The 19,868-nt window shown below is 42.2% G+C and overlaps 1 protein-coding gene across 3 annotated transcripts in view; it reads left to right on the forward strand.

Annotated features, from left to right (window-relative positions):
• The window catches only part of ssh1a (slingshot protein phosphatase 1a), a 78,464-nt gene that overhangs the window by 28,412 nt on the left and 30,184 nt on the right, over nt 1-19,868 (forward strand). For 2 of the 3 annotated variants that reach the window (XM_034170273.1, XM_034170275.1), the window contains exon 3: nt 15,748-15,848. In XM_034170273.1, coding sequence (XP_034026164.1) covers nt 15,748-15,848 — 101 coding nt within the window. Of the gene's footprint in view, nt 1-8,832; nt 9,090-15,747; nt 15,849-19,868 lie in introns of those variants that run through there. The other variant, XM_034170274.1, reaches the window with a different exon arrangement.

The raw sequence follows: 19,868 nt of genomic DNA on the forward strand, positions 1-19,868 counted from the left end.
TGCACTGTGAAATGCCAGAACTCTGCTGGTGCTGTGCTGCATTCTGGGAAGCGCAGGGGCCGCTAGGGGGATTATGGCAACATTAAAGTACTGAATGGACACAGCCTCTGTCACTCAAAGCAACCACGACCACAATTATACAGAATTTATTCATTAAACGTCTTAAACTAAGACGTTTGAATAAAAGTCACCTCAACAAACAACAAACCAGGTGGTAACAGATAATGATTCAAACATACAGCGGGGCATAAACACTTACGGACATGTGGCAGCAACAGGGAAAAGGGTGTGAGGTAATCGACCGACAAACACAGACAAACAAATGAAAGCTTAAATAATGAATGACTAAGTGACAACAGGTGTGAAAACAGTAATGAGGCAGAACTAAAGAACGCACATGATAATGAACAGAACACAAACTGATATGTAAAGGAATATAGAAAACAGTTGTGGGCACAGTTCTGCTAATCTGCTAACCGCTAATTAGCAAAGTTAACTTTTTTGTTAGCGGATTAGCTTTTCAGCACGTTTTGAAAACCATCAGAGGACCACTTAGCTTTTGCTAAATTTAGTTCTGCTAACTTTCAGTCCGCTAACATTTTTTTGCTGACAGTGAGTAAAGCTTAACGGTCAAAAACAGCTGTAAAACCTGTCGTGTTTTGCAATAATCAGACCGCTGTAACAAGTTCAGTCCTTTACCAGCAAAAGGGGGCAGACCAGCTGCCATTGTAAAGAAAAAAAAAATGTAATTCACTTTCAACATGCATCCACTCACACACTGGGCAGAAGACATGAATCTCAAAGCACTTTTTACTTATGGTTTCATTTACAAACAACTTATTCCGGACAGTTTATCGACATTAAAGGCAACTGTCATTTTTACAAAATGAAAATATGATGTCACACATATCTTTTAAAGTAATGTGCTAATTCTGAAGGTTTGAGCATTAACAGACAGTCAGACACACATGCCAAAATGCATTATGGGAAATTCAAATGATCTCCACTCATCACTTCCACCAATCAAAATGCATAGAACACTGTCATCTATTGGATGGGCGAGTGAATAGACCAACATATTTGTGAATCTCAAACAGTTTTACGCTCAGAATGTCTCAATATGAGTGGATCAGCGATTACACGCATTCTGAAAAGTAGCACAAGAGTTACAGTAACTTTACAGGGGGTGTCAGGCACTGTGTTTATGCATAGGAAAATATTAGTGAATGATGTATTATCATTCCATTTCATGTTGTGGGTATGTCAGTCATTCAAAAGAAATGTGTTTTATTGATATGATGAGAAATTTGTTAATTCAACTGCAGCTTTTGTGAAAAATTGGCATGTGTTTTTTTTTTTTTTGGTTCAGTTTCATGACAGTATATCATTTTAAAGTACCACAATTCGCCCTATTGAGATATCCCATAATTCCTTGTGCACCAGAGAGTTGCTGCAGTCAAAATAACAGTGAGAAACCACATGACAACAGTTGCAAATGAACATTATACGACCAAAATGTAATTTTTTATGCCTTTCATAACATTTTTAAGAGACTGCTGCATGAGACCCTGAAAACCTGCTAAAACAAATATTCAAAATATTCCGTGTCTGCTACGTTTAACCTGCGTGGAACTTCATAAACGCAAACCGAATTTAAAACATTTTATGTGTGTGTGTGTGTGTGTGTGTGTGTGTGTGTATATATATATATATATATATATATTAATCTGGAACAAACATTGCAAACTTCAGTTTCCTGCAGAATGATATGAACAGGAAGTGATCGCAGCTCACAGCAATTCCCCACTGTAAATAACTAAATAAACTAAATAGCTTCTCGCATGTTTACATAAAACAAACACAATAATAGCATCTATAAACCTAGATCATATATTCCCAAGAGTTTTAGGCACAGTATACAGAGTTTAACGTTGCAATGTTGATGCCATGTGTCTGAAATTTTGCAAGATTTTGCAGGATTTGAAATCTCAATAAGGCGAATACCACACACAAATTACAGTTGGTATTGAAAGTAAATGATGCTTTTTAAAATATATAAATAGCAGTGGGCCGGGTACATAAAGACAGAAGCTCTGGCTCACTGTTTGTTTTCGGTTTGTAATCTTGTAATCTTTGAATTTAGCCAATAGCACTTGTGGTGCTTAAACTCAAAACTGGTTTAGCCGATAGCATACTGAGTCACTACTAAAAGTTAGCAGTTATATCATTATTGTTACCACCAATCTGTAGAGGCAGGCTGTCAGAATTCAGACTTTTTCTTCCATATTCCTGAGACTTGCCTGTAGATTTCCTTCAGACATCAAACCAGAGCATTGTTGATCTTTTGCGACAGTCTGAATTCAGACAATATGTGGCATATCCCACATCTTTATGCAGGAGGAGAAAAGTGAATGTAGAAATTATAGACCTTTGTGACAGGTTTCCAAATAACATTTTTAAAAGTGGCAAAAGGAAGGTGTTAAAGAGTGAGATTAATGGAAAAATTTGTGTTAGGGCCCTAAGCAGCACCATTTAAATTTTTACCTCTGCCTTTCTGTCAGTTGGCAGAGTTATAATATCTTGCCATAAAAATGATGTTTACAGCAATTTAAGTTTACCTGTTTTTGTCAGATGCATTTCTTTTGGATCAGTGTGTACTAACCTCTGACACACACAAGATAGCTGTCTACATGACTTGATTTATAACTGTACGACTGACAAGGGGGAGTGCTTGTACTTGCTGTTGCCAGTTTACTTTACTGATGATAAGCCCCAGGGGTTGATGGGGCCCAACATAAACACCTTTCAGGTGTACCAATGAGTGATTTCATCTTACCTCTGCAGCAGTATCAGCCAGGAAACAGGACTGGAAAAAATAAAATGTATGTGTCTGCGTGTGCACATATTTGTGCATAGATAAGAGGTGCTGTGAAAGTGGAGATATTTATTGTAGAAGGTGGGATGAAATCTATACAGATTATTTGCAGTTAACCAACAGCAGAAAAGGTCATCCATATAAAATCCACTTGAAATCAAGACAACTCACTCAAAATCATTTTGGAATTACTCTGTAAGCAAGGTAATATGTGAATAAACTACACATGCTGCTTGTTATTGCCATAAGTGGTACAGAAAGGAGCACAGTTGTATTTACTAAATAAGCAGTGATCTTGGTGGACACCGGTGTCGCCGACTGAACAGTCCCCCCTAAAAATCAGTCTGCCCTGCCTTTACTGCACATGGGTCATCAGCCGCGGTTCACGGATTATCATCTCATTTCTGCTTAAAACATTTTCATATAAATTCAGCATTATTTCATTATAAAAGATGGAGGAAGTGATCAGAGCACCACAGCTACACGGGCTGCTAGCTGATACGTTCGCTGCGCATCGGTCATTTCAAAGCATCACCTAGTATTGCATTGTTTCTGCTTAAAATGGCCTAGTTGCTGCTTAAAACTGACTTTACAATGATTTAAGAGGTTTTACCTTGTCATTTGGTGGCTAATAATTCCACTAATCCATTTGATCGCTTTAGGTGACGAGAGTCCATCTCAGACGAGCTGCTGAGCTCAGAAATGGCGCATGCACAGTGGAAGCACTGGTCTTAGACTTTGGAAATAGAAGGAACTGACAAACAAGCTTTTTTCACTTAAATGTAACTAAAACCCACACATATGCTACCTGCTACAGACTTAGGAGGTGTACGTGTAATAATACATGCTTTACAGAAGGGACATCCCATTCAGCTGCGTTGCGGGGCGTTGCACCGAGCCTGTGACATGCGCACAGTGCCACATACATTTTATTACATAATATTTCCTTTGCCCTCCCTGGCCAGGGTCCAGTGGAGGTGGACAAACCTGGCACAGCATGTTGGCAGGTTTTACTGTGACCGATTCATCTCAGAGCTCAATCAACCGTGATCAGATCCTTTCAAATGCTGTTTTGATGCCATCAGAATATGTAAATTGCGGTCAAATGGTCGTCAGATTATACACGGACCGCCGTTGGATAGGTGTCTCATCTCGATGGCGCCTGGAGAGTTTTGAACATGTGCATCACACTCAGGACCGCCGGCTGATTTTGACTAACTGTGTCGACTTCCGTAGATGGCTGTCAGAACATTCTGGAAATGAAATCCGACACTTTTCAGATGTGCGCCAGTTCATTCCGAAGCCACTCTGCGTGATTCTGGCTATGTATGACGGGGGTATTATAGCAGTACTAAATCTTCTCAATGAACCCAGTGTCACGTATTTAAAAAGGCAACACGTCCCCCTCTTACTTGACCTTATGGCTAAAATACTTCCTACAGAAACTTCTTTCAGGCCTTACAATTGATTTCCTTCAGTTTTTACTCTTTAATAGATAAACCATTCAAAAATGAGGAGATATATTTTGCCTGCATGCTAAAATCGTCCTGCATCAATTTTATTTTTAATTTTTATTTTAGTGCATTTCGCAGCTGGTGTGTAGGATGTGTGGTTTTTAATGATACTATGCTGTATGTGCCTGTGGGGTTTTCCTGCTGATTGGCATAAGTAGTTGGGGTGCAAATTCACATGGTATGATTTAGGAATTTATTATGGGACATTAATTTGTAAGTGTACATTTTACATGTAAATATTAATAAAGTCACCGTTTTATACCACAAATGTTGTTTTGATAGGTTTTAATCTCTTTAAATGATTTACACATACTTGCATGAATTCCAGTGTATTTCAGAGCTCATTGCAGGTTAAGGAAAGACACTTGAGGAATAGTTTTGGCAAGTTCAGTGATATCTATCCAATGCATTGGCATTTATAGTAAGTACATATGCTACAGCACGAGGCAGATATCACTGAAAGAAAGTCTACATAGGCAGATTCTGTTATTACAGTCAGGTTTCCACATACCCCAACATACAAAAAATATAAAGTAGAAATTCATGAAATTAGGTTTCTCTGGTGGCCGCGAAATGCCTCTAAAATGCTCAAAACCTGTGGGCCCCCACCAGGGGCACGGCCCCTGGGCCCTTGCTGATTTTCAGAGTTTTTTTTTTCTTTGCCCATTCTCATCCCTGACAGTAATTCTTGGCCTTATGCACAAGCAGTAGATAGATATTGCAGCCCAATTCCTACATGCACCTGACCTGACGTATCCAGCTGTCCCGTATTTCCACCAGAAATGTCACTGAGCCTGCATGACCTTAGAATACCTGGCTCGGACAGGGTGTTATACAACCCCTGGCAAAAATTATGGAATCACCGGCCTCGGAGGATGTTCATTCAGTTGTTTAATTTTGTAGAAAAAAAGCAGATCACAGACATGACACAAAACTAAAGTCATTTCAAATGGCAACTTTCTGGCTTTAAGAAACACTATAAGAAATCAGAAAAAAAAAATTGTGGCAGTCAGTAAAGTTACTTTTTTAGACCAAGCAGAGGGAAAAAAAATATGGAATCACTCAATTCTGAGGAAAAAATTATGGAATCATGAAAAACAAAAGAACGCTCCAACACATCACTAGTATTTTGTTGCACCACCTCTGGCTTTTATAACAGTTTGCAGTCTCTGAGGCAGGGACTTAATGAGTGACAAACAGTACTCTTCATCAATCTGGCTCCAACTTTCTCTGATTGCTGTTGCCAGATCAGCTTTGCAGGTTGTAGGTTTTCTTCAACTTCCACCAAATATTTTCAGTTGGATTAAGATCCGGACTATTTGCAGGTCATGACATTGACCCTATGTGTCTTTTTGCAAGGAATGTTTTCACAGTTTTTGCTCTATGGCAAGATGCATTATCATCTTGAAAAATGATTTCATCATCCCCAAACATCCTTTCAATTGATGGGATAAGAAAAGTGTCCAAAATATCAACGTAAACTTGTGCATTTATTGATGATGTAATGACAGCCATCTCCCCAGTGCCTTTACCTGACATGCATGTTGGGGAAAGTGTAGTGACACGGACCCACAACAGGGGGCGCAAATGAACGGACAATGAAAGAGTCAGATATGAACACTTTACTGTTGTGAATGAGCACAACACAGAGGAATGTGAAATTTAACAGACAGTCAATCACAAGGGTGACGTGTGGGCAGGCTCGAGGATAGAAGACGTCTGTCCTGAGATGAACCGGAACCACACGATTTCCTCCGCCACCGAACCCGGAGAATACTGGAGCCGCCAAGTCCCGAGTCCCCAGGTGGCCACCGTCTTCGAAGGTCGGATCTGGTACTGCTGGCAGGGAGTAGAGACAATAAGATATGGGTGTGTGCACACCCAGTAGCAACAACGGTGGGAATGCCACCTCCACCTCTAACACACACTCGTGCAGCTCCTGTCTACCCACTTATCTGGTAGAGGTGTGCAGCGGAGCCGTTGCTGGACACACCGAACGCCGGTCACACAGACACGGAACACCACAGGAAAGCGGCTGCAAAAAAGAGTTCAGACTGATACACAGTTCCCTTTCAAGGCTGAGAATACTACCTGAACGGTTTGACGATATCTCAGCGATGAGGTGAGATGTCCGGGTTTTATGGAGTGAGATGATGAAGCATGAATGAGTGACAGCTGTCAGGAGATAATGAGTGACAGCTGTCACCCCCGGCTGTGTCCGTGGCGGCAGCGCCCTCTCGTGCCTGAAGCCCGCACTTCAGGCAGGGCGCCCTCTGGTGGTGGACCAGCAGTACCTCCTCTTCTGGCAGCCCACACAACAATGCAGCCCCATATCATCAATGACTGTGGAAATGTACATGTTCTCTTCAGGCAGTCATCTTTATAAATCTCATTGGAACGGCACCAAACAAAAGTTCCAGCATCATCACCTTGCCCAATGCAGATTCGAGATTCATCACTGAATATGACTTTCATCCAGTCATCCACAGTCCACGATTGCTTTTCCTTAGCCCATTGTAACCTTGTTTTTTTCTGTTTAGGTGTTAAAGATGGCTTTCGTTTAGCTTTTCTGTATGTAAATCCCATTTCCTTTAGGCGGATTCTTACAGTTCGGTCACAGACGTTGACTCCAGTTTCCTCCCATTCGTTCCTCATTTATTTTGTTGTGCATTTTCGATTTTTGAGACATATTGCTTTAAGTTTTCTGTCTTGACGCTTTGATGTCTTCCTTGGTCTACCAGTATGTTTGCCTTTAACAACCTTCCCATGTTGTTTGTATTTGGTCCAGAGTTTAGACACAGCTGACTGAACAACCAACATCTTTTGCAACATTGCGTGATGATTTACCCTCTTTTAAGAGTTTGATAATCCTCTCCTTTGTTTCAATTGACATCTCTCGTGTTGGAGCCATGATTCATGTCAGTCCACTTGGTGCAACAGCTCTCCAAGGTGTGCTCACTCCTTTTTAGATGCAGACTAACGAGCAGATCTGATTTGATGCAGGTGTTAGTTTTGGGGATGAAAATTTACAGGGTGATTCCATAATTTATTCCTCAGAATTGAGTGAGTCCATATTTTTTCCCTCTGCTTGGTCTAAAAAAGTAACCGTTACTGACTGCCACAATTTTTTTCTTGATTTCTTATAGTGTTTCTTAAAGCCAGAAAGTTGCCATTTGAAATGACTTTAGTTTTGTGTCATGTCTGTGATCTGCTTTTTTCTACAAAATTAAACAACTGAATGAACATCCTCTGAGGCCGGTGATTCAATAATTTTTGCCAGGGGTTGTAGACGTCATCCTGTTGTCGAGGACAGTAGAAGGGATCTGGTTATCTATGACTTAGAGCTATTGATTGTAATTAAATCTGTTCACACTAACAGGAGAATATCATTTCGATGTGCCCACAGTATTTATGTCTGTCTGAAAAAACTGAATGAATGGGGATGAAATAAATCAACAGGCTTAAATTTTGGCAGTTCTATGGAATAATGATTGTGTGATTTTTTTTTTTTTTAGGTCAGCTGTTTAACACTCCATTCTATCTACAGTGGTCACTGTTAGGCAAATCCATAAATAGCAACAGCTCCTCCATAACTTGACATATTACTGTCTAATAACTCAGTAGTTTGTTTTGTGGTAGATATTAATGAGTGACAGGTAGCAGTGGTTACTTGGAGGAAAGAGACAAGATAATCCCTCCATTTTAAGCCTGGATATAATGAGATTGGGACATTTTGGCAGCTTGCCAGTTCTCACTGCCCTTTCAATCCATACTTGGCTCACATGTTAAACTCCCAGGAAGCACACTACCTTGGATTCAGTTGTCCCATAAGGTGGCATGCACATCAAGACATCACATTTGGTCATTCTTGCCAAAATTCTTTTGTCTTCTTCAACTTGAATCTTACTTCCCCAGAAGGTCAGAGTGAGAGAACTGGATGGCTTTTTTTAAAACCTAATTTTTGTTGGACAGCAATGCAACATCATGGAGGTGGATGTTTTGCACTGCTTTATTGTGAAATGTAGGCGTACTGCTTCAGGAACTGTATCAACCTTGGTGGAAATGGAAAGTGCCACAGAGTTTGTGTTAAATCAAATCAAATCAATTTTATTTATATAGCGCCAAATCACAACAACAGTTGCCCCAAGGCGCTTTGTGTTACAGAAGGTGTTACAGAAAGAAGAAATGCAGTGCCCGAGGAGCCTAGCCATCATGCTTTAAGAACCTCAAATGTAAAAGACTGAAATTAACTGAATGAGTGAGAGAAAGAGACGTCACAGCAGTTGGTTCAGCCTCAGGCGTTGGGCAGAGCCTGCAGCGAATCACTTCAGCAGTATGACTCCCCTCTTCCTCACAGCTCCTCTCACAGAGCAGTACAGATGAGGGCGGAGGAAAAGAGGGAGTGGCGTCTAAACAGATGGCATTTGTCTGCTGAACACCACAGCTGAGTGCCAGCTGTCAGTCAGTCTGTCACTCAAAGCTGTAGACCAAGCTTTCAAACTGCCTTAAGTTCTTTTGCACTGTGCTGTTTCACTGTGTTTGAGACAGACGAAGAGGTGTTAGTTTGTGCCGAAGAGGACTAACTTCCAATTGGTCAACAGGATGCATCTGGTTGTAGAACCTATTCAGAAGGCTATAATGAAGATGATACCGTATTTTGTGGAGAATGCTGTATTGACCCAGAGTGAGATCAATCGCATGTGAGTTTAGCAGAATCTTTAAAATGTACTTTGAACTGCTGAAAAGAAGGTTTTTTGATGGGTTTTGAGATTCCACACATTCTTTAACATTTTAAGAAGGTTTGAAAGTGTCTCTGGTCTGTGGATGTTTTTCTCTAGTAGTTAGAATACCAGTTATATCAGTAAGTTATATTATTCCTGATCATTTTGTAACATTTATTTTTAATTAAACTACCCAGGATTATGGCGTAAGCCTCCAGTTTACAATTATTGTTATTGGCCATTAATCTGTTGATTGTTATTGTGTTTAATTTGTCATTTGAGATATAAAATGTAAGAAATTGGTAAGATGTGCATCACAGTTTAAGTTCTCAGGTGATTGTTTGTTTGGCTTGAGTAACAAGCTTAACACTGCAACATTCAGTTGATAGTGATAGAAAAAGTGAAAGGAAATAAATTTGCATGTTTGTCAGAAGTTGGAACCATTTAAATCTAATAACAAAAATAATTATTTTATTTTTGTTTTGCACTTTTGCCACATAGTGCTCCACAGCATTAAATCAATAAAACAACAATGAATAAGCAAATAGTAAAACATTAAAATGAAATAAAATACATATATAAAGTGAAAACAATAATATGCCACATTGCATACCCCCAAGTATAGGCAGCTGAGAACAGATGCATCCAGAGTTTTAAAGACCTCAGTAGAACTCAGTGGCCTGACCTCAGTCGGTAAACTATTTCAAAGCAATGATTCATGAAAAGAAGAACTCTCTGCTATCTGCAGTCTTTTTCTTAATGCAAAGCATGCCAACACTCTGTGGTTTCAGAGAGTGTTGGTAGATATGGCACAAACTACTTATCCTTATTAGCGGGTGCACAAATATTCAGTGTCTTATAAGTCAGGAGCAGAACTTTAGATACTGATATTTTTCTGTAGTATGACTTAAACATTAATATATCTTGAAAATAGTTAGTTATTTAGTTAGTAGTTAGTTAGTGATTTCAAAATTAATGGAAATTTGACATTATTTTTCATTACATTATTGGCATTAATTGTCATTGGCATTATTAAAAACAATATTCCATCCTGGCAGCTTGCTGGGCTTGTACTATTGTAGAGGAAACACTGAAGTTGTTATGTAATGCCATTTGAAGCTATCAGTCAGAATCAGTCACTAAAATTCATGTTTTTTCTGTGCTGTTTTAAAATTTTATTCTGTATGTGTTTTATTTTTGTGAATTTGTGTTTTTAATGTTAAGCACTTTGGACAGCAGTCGGTGCTGTAAAGCTCTTTATAAATAAATGTTGATTGATTGATTGATTGAAAATTGGTCCGTTAAAATATAGTACCATCAAAATTACATTGAGGTAACTGTGATTTTTGATAATTGATAAATTTCTGCCATTTCATTGCATGATCTGATATGTTGGCATCCTCTTGGTACTATGGGTGGGCAATATCAACTATATATTCGTTTCACGGAATAAATTTGGCCGACGGTAGATTTAGACTCCACCGACCAATCGCGGTAATGCTTGTTGATGACGTCATTATATCTTCCTCAGTGACTCTGGGCGACGGGAAAAAGCTGCAGTCAGTGCTTTGGTCACAGGTTCCACCTTCACCTTGGTAGATTAAAACTTCTTGTATGAGTGTAAAATATAAGCTATTTTAACCCTCTGGAGTCGCCTGACATGAATGAATTAAGCAATTGTCCCATTAAACTCAGTCTCTGTTTCAGTCTGTTTTAAAAGTGCACGCTTCAAGCTTTATACGAGTTTTTAAATTATGTTAATAGGCCTACTATAACCTGAGTTATGATTAATAATTTCCGCAATTTCTTTTGTGAATTTTATGGTCATATTTGCAGAAAGCTTTATGATTGGTGGAACCCCACGACATGAGCAAATCAGGATCATCAACCCACGTGGCAGGTCTCTGAGGTCTTTCTGGACAACATGCCACCAAAAGCATACAAACACTGCCTCCTGCTGGACAGAAGCAGGAATGGCGAAATGAGATTATTCCAATTCACAAAAATACATGTCTAACATGTCTTGTTTTTTGTTGTTTTTTATTTGTGTATTTTAATCAATTTAGCTTTGCAAAGGGACTGTATGACCCATTCAGGAACGCTTCCATTATAACTGTTACACTTAAGTTTATATTGTGATATATACCATTACCGTGAAGGGATTCAATTTTATTGTGATATGAATTTTAAGTCATATCGCCCAGCCCTACTTGGTACTATACAAGCTTGAAATCCTTGAGTTTATCTGGCAGTTTTTCCATCATAGTTTTTGTATGATTTGATACCTGATATATGTTTAATCCCTGTGTTTACAGAGAAGCTGATAGCAGGGTGCTGCAGATTGAGGGATAGTGGAGCTGTGAGGAATGCAAATCAGTGTAACAGCTCTTGATTTGCACATAAAGACAAGTTCCACATTTTATGCGATTAACACATTTGCAGATTTCACAAGGAGGGATTTTGAAAACATTTTTCTCAGAAGATATGAAATATCACGTTTTCAGTCCCATTTCTAGATGAAATATATGATTTGCTGTGTCCATCATTCCCTTTCAGTAGATCCTACTGAAAGCCTTCTACGTAAATGTCAGAGAACCAACCGTAACAAAAACCCCAAAGTGAGACAAAGGCTTTTGTGAGGAGTGTGTTGTGGAAGTGTAGGAACACGGACCCACAACAGGGGGCGCAATGAACGGACAATGGAGGAAGGTGAATAACAAGGTTTACTATTGTGAAACGAGCACAATGAATACAACAATCACAATTTGTGGTCGAATCCGCTGGTGTCGTGTGGGCAGGCTCGAAGGTAGGAGACGTCCGTCTCAGTCGAACCAGAACCACCCAGATCTCCTCTGCCACCGAACCCTGGAAATACTGGAACCGCCAAGTCCCGAATTCCCAGGTGGCCACTGTCTCCGCTCGTCGGATCCGGTACTGCTGGCGGGAGAGAGCAACAACACACAGGTGTGGATGCGACAGCACCCAGTAACGGAGAGGGGAGAAGCCGCCTCCACCTCTTGTCAATGTATAGCAGGAAGGTGAGTACTTATCCAAGCAATGTAGCTACCAGTAGTCAACAGTCCTGAAAAGGTTTAACAAGTTTTAGCTGGTTGTTCAGAATATAAATGCAGAGAATGTTACCTCAGTCTTAGGCGATATCTCGGCACTGAGGTGGAGACGCCGTCCTCCTGATATACCTCTGTGCTGAGTGGAACAGCTGTGTCCAGTGATGGGTGACAGCTGTCACCCCGGCTGCTCCCATAAGGCGGCAGCGCCCTCTGGTGCCTGGAGCCCGCACTCCAGGCAGGGCGCCCTCTGGTGGTGGTGGGCCAGCAGTACCTCCTCTTCAGCGGCCCACACAACAGAGTGTCCACCCCCATGTTTTGTTGCTGTGGAACTTTTATATCTGTGACACTGAGGGTGGTGGGTTTTTGTTGTGTGATGCACAAAACAAGTTCATTGTTATTACAAAATCATGTTTGGCTAAGACAAGCTGTTCTGATGCTTGGTTTTGAGTGCTGAATAATTAAAAGTAATTTTTAAGATTGCACGTACAGTAAAACTCACCTGAACCTATATGTCATCCAGGGTCCCCTGATTATGGGTTTACTGCGATACACTGCAGACTGGTGGCTGTTGCCGGTGGCCGTAGTGGTAATAACGATTATGGGTGTGCATGCTGGTGTCCTGATGGCCGTAATACTCTGAACACACACGGTTACATGGAGTACAGTTATGCGATCATCAGAGGACCCTAGTTCACATGTTCACAGTTCATAGGTTGGACATCATGCGACATCTAGCAGAAAGACATGGCAGGTCTTCAGAAGATAGCAGACCACAGCACTTGCTCTGCCACAGCACTTGCTCTGCCACGCCCATCCAGCCCCTTTCTAGCCTTCCACCTAGTCTAGGTGGAAGGCTAGAAAGGGGCTGGTACTTTTTGGCTTATGTGCTGCCCTGATCTACCGGAAAATTGGCAAGACTTCGGCATCAAGAACCACGGGCCCTCGCTTGTCCGTCATGATTAACGAGTTTGGCAAGGCAGTGCATTCTCAGACTGCGTTGACTCTTGAACTCAGACGCAAATTGGATGCTGATACGTGCCTTGCAGTTGAAGCTGAAGGTTTCAGAGGCCGGTGAATATTCTTAATTCATAATTGGGAATATTCTAAATTCATAATTGGGATTTGGCTGTTCAAGTGGAACTGTTAAAAGTGTTTTTTACTGCTCAGCTACAACACTCCAGGCTTATCTAGCCTCAAGGACAAATTGGCCACTGTTTACCTCCAGAGGAATTTATTCAGGCCTTGGTGAGATTATTCGGCTCCATTCTTATCTCAACCCACAAAGACAATAAACTGACAGACTTACACATGGACTGAAGCATGATCCAGCTTTTCCCTTTACTCCCTTCCTGCCCCCCCTGCGGCAGGCCCCCGTTCTTCCCAAGCTGGCAGGCGGCGCGACTCCAGTTGCAGCGGCTACCACACACTCACATCGCCTCAATTTAGAAAATGGAGTATTTTAAGTTTAGTGCACATAAACAGTGTCAAATGTATATGTGTTGTCTTAATTCTGATGTGTGCTATTATTACGGTAAACAAGTAATAATTGTGGATTAATTGCTGTTTGCCTGTGGAATGTGAGTGTGGCAATCTCGTTGTTGTAATGACAATGACAATAAAGCTATCCATCCATCCACTTCTGGTGGTGAATGGACCGCACTCGCAAGGCATTCGAGAGCATTCTTACTGCATTCTGACAGCATTCTGGGTGTTTGTACTGGGTTCCAACTAGAGTTGAACTGCATTCATAAGCATATGCACGGGATGTACATGAATGAGTTGATTCTGCCATCCTAAGTAGTAGAATTGTGTGGGCCGCTGAAGAGGAGGTACTGCTGGCCCACTACCAGAGGGCGCCCTGCCTGAAGTGCGGGCTTCGGGCACAAGAGGGCGCTGCCGCCTCGCGGGAACAGCCGGGAGTGACAGCTGTCACTCATCAACTATGACAGCTGTCACCAATCACCACGTCATTACTCACCCTACAAGAGCCGGACGACATCTCCACCCCGCTGCCGAGATATCGCCTACCATTAGAGGTAATAATCCTCAGCCGTATCTGTGCCGTATCGCACTTCAACTGTTTGTCTGTCTGTTACAGGCGTACCTGGTTACTTGCGTCAGCTGGAGGCTGAGCTGGTCGGTGACGGCAGGGTGACGGATCGCACCCTTCACGATCAGTGAGACAAGTGACTGTTCAGGTTCTGTAAAAGACTGTGTTCATATTTGCGGAGGTGGAGGTGTAATTCCCACCTGCATGAATTGAACTGGTACGAGGAGTTACTGAGTATCAAACACGCTCACCTCGTTTTCTGTTTTTGTTTCCTGCCAGCAGTACCAGATCCGACAGCCGGAGACGGTGGCCACCTGGGGACTCAGGACTTGGCGGCTCCAGTATCCTCCGGGTTCAGTGGCAGTGGAAATCGTGTGGGATCCGGCTCTTCTCTGGACGGACGTCTCCTATCCTTGAGCCTGCCCACATGTCACCTTTGTACTTTTGACTGTGATCCAAATTCTGCATTTGTCTGTATTTCGTTGTGCACATTTCACAACAGTAAAGTGTTGTATTTTTGGCTTATCTATTGTCCGTTCATTTACGCCCCCTGTTGTGGGTCCGTGTCATTACACTTTCCCAACAAGAATGGCATTCATACACAGCTGTCCGAATGTCTGTCCCTCCCGACCGCACCTCGAAGTTTGGCTTTTTTTTTCCCATTGGACCTGAATCGGCTGCATTCATGCTCATTCATGCTCATTGCGACAGGGCCCTTAATGATATAATGATTTGGCAGTCAAATACAAGGTGCATGGATTCAAGTGTGCTGCCACATAGATTTATGGCTATGGTCACATCGTTTCTCTGTAAGTGAAATGAAAAAGAGTGATTAATAGTAGCCTAGAGGAAACATTTCACTTATTTCTTACCACAGTCCATGAGTTATGTTACTTGTTGCCAACATTAAATCTTAATCTGAAAGTGCCCTTTTGTTTTTGTTTTGTTTTTTTAATCAAGCAAGTTCCTTCGGCTGCTTCCTTGTTTTCACTCGGGGTCACCATAGCAGATCCAAGTGGGATCTTCATCTTTATTTGGCACAGGTTTTACGCCGGATGCCCTTCCTGACACGTCTCCACATTACATGGAGAAATGTGGCAGAGGTGGGGTTTGAATCGGGAACCTTCCGCATTTAAACCAAGTGCACTAACCACTTGGCCACCACCCCTGCTTTTGTTTTTTTTTTAAACAAAACAAGTGTGAAATCATTGATTCATGGGTGCTGCAGACCAGAAGTGCCCCCGTCCCACATGGCATTTGGGTTTTTCTACTTGGCTGTTGCAGTAATACACCAGCAGCACACATCAATGCTCATCTTGTTGCCTTATAAACTTATAAACTGTACCTTGTTGTTCAAACCAAATACTTAATTTGTCACACTTCTTATCCTCTGTTCACTGCCCGTGGAACAAGTTGGGACATTCTCCGATGTGCAGCCAGTGTGCTGATTTGCTGAACATGTCTAATGTAGTGACTTTGTTGCCATGCTTGTAATTTTTGGCTCACATTTATTTTGCAGCCTGAGTGAGAGCTTCTTCATGGTGAAGGGTGCTGCTCTGTTCCTGCAGCAGGGCAGCGGTCAGCAGGGCTACAAAGCACATCCTCACCACAAACATGCAGGTGAGAACTCCAAAGCATGACATCCTCAAAACAGAACTGGAAAACTACTTTTACTGTATTGTTTTTCATCAGTGTTGAACTGCTCTTGTCAGTTTAGGTAATACATTTGTCCAAATTAATGTCCAGCATGAGCTATCACACTGCAGCAGATGTTTGTAGCTGAGATGAAGAGGAGGAAGGCTGCTTTGTTGATAAGCATGTTCCAGACCTATAGCTTAGGGAGATTAGTGCTTAAATCCAGTAGATGTTAGCACTGTTGGTAAAACCTCTGTTGGTGATTAACAGCGAACTTAGTGTTTGTATTCCTTTGTGTGTCCTCTGTTGTCCTTTCTCTTCTAATTTTAATGTTATACTAAGTAACATGAGGGATCTCTTATTCAAGTAACTTTCATCCTTCCCCTTCAAGATTCAGTACTTTATTGCCATGTCAACCTTACAGGCACTTTCACAGTGAAAGAAAATAGACCCACAAACATGCACCGATCACTTCTCTCACTCCCTTTGCTTTCTCTACTTGTTTTCTCTTAATCTCTTTCCATGCCTGTGTGGGATCTATGTACAAATGTAGTTGAACATATACAGGCAGGACTGTGAAAACTTCGTGGATCTGAGGAATTCCGATGATTTCATCATGGGGAGGAGGGGCGGGCGTGTTAGTGTTGTACTCTGTGATTGTGATCGTCACAATTAAAATGTCTATCGCAAAGCGTCTTTTTTTTTTTACATCATGCAAGTTTTATAAGTCCACGTGTGATCTGTGTGTTACAGATACAAATCTGTGTCCTCGGATCCGCGGATCTTCGCAGAGGGAAAATGCCACTCAAAGCGTAGCTGTTGCGACAGTTGTCCTAAAGCGGGACTGGTTGGTTGCTGCAGTGACGCTGAGTGGCTCCTGTAAGATGCTTAAGCTAAAAGTAGCATGTGGACATTGTAAACTTTTAGAGCTCTCAAGTTTTTAACAGAAGAATTTTGCAGCATGTCTGTGTCACAGAGTGAAGAAGATGGCGACAAAGATGATTTGAAAAAGTTTGACAAGGACAAGAATCCGTGGAATTGTCGCTCGCTTCATGAATATACCTAAAAGATAAAAGAAACGGGAAAAGCGAACTGTGCAGTCAGGAAACACGGTAAGAATTTTTCTCTCCCTGGAAAATAAACATTGTGCTGTTCAAACAGGATTTTAGACAAGATTATGTGACTCTTTTTTTATTATTAATCTAGACTTTCTTTCATTGGAAAAAGACATTGTGGCTTTGAATGGATTTACATGAATTTACACAAGAATGTAAATGAGTTTTTAATTAATGTAGAATTTTTTTCTGGGGAAAAAAGACACTGGATTTACTGGAATTTACACAACATGTGACTTTTTTACTATAAGATATGTTACTGATATTTTACCCTGATTTTGAAAGTATTCTACAAGCTTTAGCTGTGGTTTTTGAAATGCTTGAGCAGTCTTTTCAGTCTTCATGAATTTCATGTAGTTTAATTGTTCTGAATTAATGCATAATGTGGTTTACAATTAAAAGGAAAATCATTCCAGGTCCTACTTCCATGTCATATTCTGTTATTTCAACATTATCATTGGCAGTTCAAATGAAAGGTTGAGTCTGGGATCATTTGAATATGCTCTTCTTTTGAGATTATTTTCTTCCAGGAGATGCTGAAAATGTATCATTAGATACAAAATTAATTTGGTTTCTGGGGCGTCACGGGCCCTAGACCCCGGCTCGACCCCCTGCAAATTTTCCTCAGATTTCACAATTTTCATTTCACAGCTCTGACAGAAAACAAACAGTTAGAATGGTGAAAAATCAAGTTCTGTGACTCACTTAGTGATCAAATAGTAGATAAAAACTAAAATAAATGCTTTTACCGTATTTCCTTTATTAATAGCCCGGGCATTTATTTTTTTTAACCGTGTGCAGAGCCGGTGCCTATACGAGGCCGGCTCATATTCAACGCAGGCTGGTATTAACAAAGTGCAGCTTGCTGCCTGCTCTGTAATTTCCAAGTTTCACACATATCTCTGGATGTGGCAAACCAAAGAGAACCCGCTTTACATCTGTCATGTAGCGTCTAGCTAGACATTCTCAATATCTTATAATCTGCCCCACCCCCGCCGGCAGAGAGCCGAGCAACGGAAAAAAAACCTCTGGCAGTCTTCAGGTAAAAAGAGCTCCTTCTGCTGCTTGCTGTGCTTCTTGCTTGACCCTGAACCATCCCTTAGTTATGCTGCTATAGACTTAGACTGCTGGGGGTTCCCATGATGCACTGAGTGTTTCTTTCTCTTTTTGTTCTGTATGCACCACTCTGCATTTAATCATTAGTGATTGATCTCTGCTGTCTTCCACAGCATGTCTTTTTCCTGATTCTCTTCCCTCAGCCCCAACCAGTCCCAGCAGAAGACTGCCCCTCCCTGAGCCTGGTTCTGCTGGAGGTTTCTTCTTGTTAAAAGGGAGTTTTTCCTTCCCACTGTCGCCAAGTGCTTGCTCATAGGGGGTCGCTTTGACCGTTGGGGTTTTTCTGTGATTATTGTATGGCTTTTGCCTTGCAGTATAAAGCGCCTTGGGGCAACTGCTTGTTGTGATTTGGCGCTATATAAATAAAATTGATTTTGATTTGATTTGTATAGCCCCAGAAATTCATTTATAGGCTTTATTTTACAGTTGAAAACCTTCATGTTTCCAAAGTTTGCTCAAATACAGTGTGAGAGTGAAGAGACTCTCGTTCCCAGAGAGAGAGAGAGAGAGACAGACAGACAGGAGAGAGAGCGCGAGAGACAGACAGGAGAGAGAGAGAGAGACAGACAGACAAGAGAGAGAGAGCGAGAGACAGACAAGAGAGAGAGAGGGAGGAGAGAGAGAGACAGACAGACAGGAGAGCACGAGAGAGACAGGAGAGAGAGAGGGGGAGGAGAGAGAGAGAGACAGACAGGAGAGAGAGAGCGAGAGACAGACAGGAGAGAGAGAGAGGGAGGAGAGAGAGAAAGACAGACAGGAGAGAGAGCACGAGAGACAGACAGGAGAGAGAGAGAGAGGGAGGAGAGAGAGAAAGACAGACAGGAGAGAGAGCACGAGAGACAGACAGGAGAGAGAGGGAGGAGCGAGACAGACAGGAGAGAGAGAGAGAGAGGGAGGAGAGAGAGAGACAGACAGACAGGAGAGAGAGAGGGAGGAGAGAGAGAGAGAGACAGACAGACAGGAGAGAGAGCACGAGAGACAGACAGGAGAGGGAGGAGAGAGAGAGAGAGAGAGACAGACAGGAGAGAGAGAGAGGGGGAGGAGAGAGAGAGACAGACAGAAGAGAGAGAGAGGGGGAGGAGAGAGAGAGACAGACAGGAGAGAGAGGGAGGAGAGAGAGAGAGACAGACAGGAGAGAGAGAGAGGGAGGAGAGAGAGAGACAGGAGAGACAGACAGGAGAGAGAGAGACAGACAGAAGAGAGAGGGAGGAGAGAGAGAGACAGACAGGAGAGAGAGAGAAAGACAGACAGGAGAGAGAGAGGGAGGAGAGAGAGAGAGACAGGAGAGAGAGAGTGAGAGGGAGGAGAGAGAGAGAGAGAGACAGACAGGAGGGGGGGGGAGGAGAGAGAGAGAGACAGACAGACAGGAGAGAGAGAGAGGGAGGAGAGAGAGCACGAGAGACAGACAGGAGAGAGGGAGGAGAGAGAGAGAGAGACAGACAGGAGAGAGAGAGAGGGAGAGACAGAGAGAGACAGACAGGAGAGAGAGAGAGGGAGGAGAGAGAGAGAGAGACAGACAGGAGAGAGAGCGAGAGACAGGAGAGAGAGACAGACAGACAGGAGAGAGAGCACGAGAGACAGACAGGAGAGAGAGAGAGGGAGGAGAGAGAGAGACAGACAGACAGACAGGAGAGAGAGCACGAGAGACAGACGAGAGAGAGAGAGGGAGGAGACAGAGAGAGAGAGACAGACAGGAGAGAGAGCACGAGAGACAGACAGGAGAGAGAGAGAGGGAGGAGAGAGAGAGAGACAGACAGAGAGAGAGAGAGAGAGG

The sequence above is a fragment of the Thalassophryne amazonica genome, chromosome 5, assembly GCF_902500255.1.
Source record: "Thalassophryne amazonica chromosome 5, fThaAma1.1, whole genome shotgun sequence".
NCBI lineage: Eukaryota > Metazoa > Chordata > Actinopteri > Batrachoidiformes > Batrachoididae > Thalassophryne > Thalassophryne amazonica.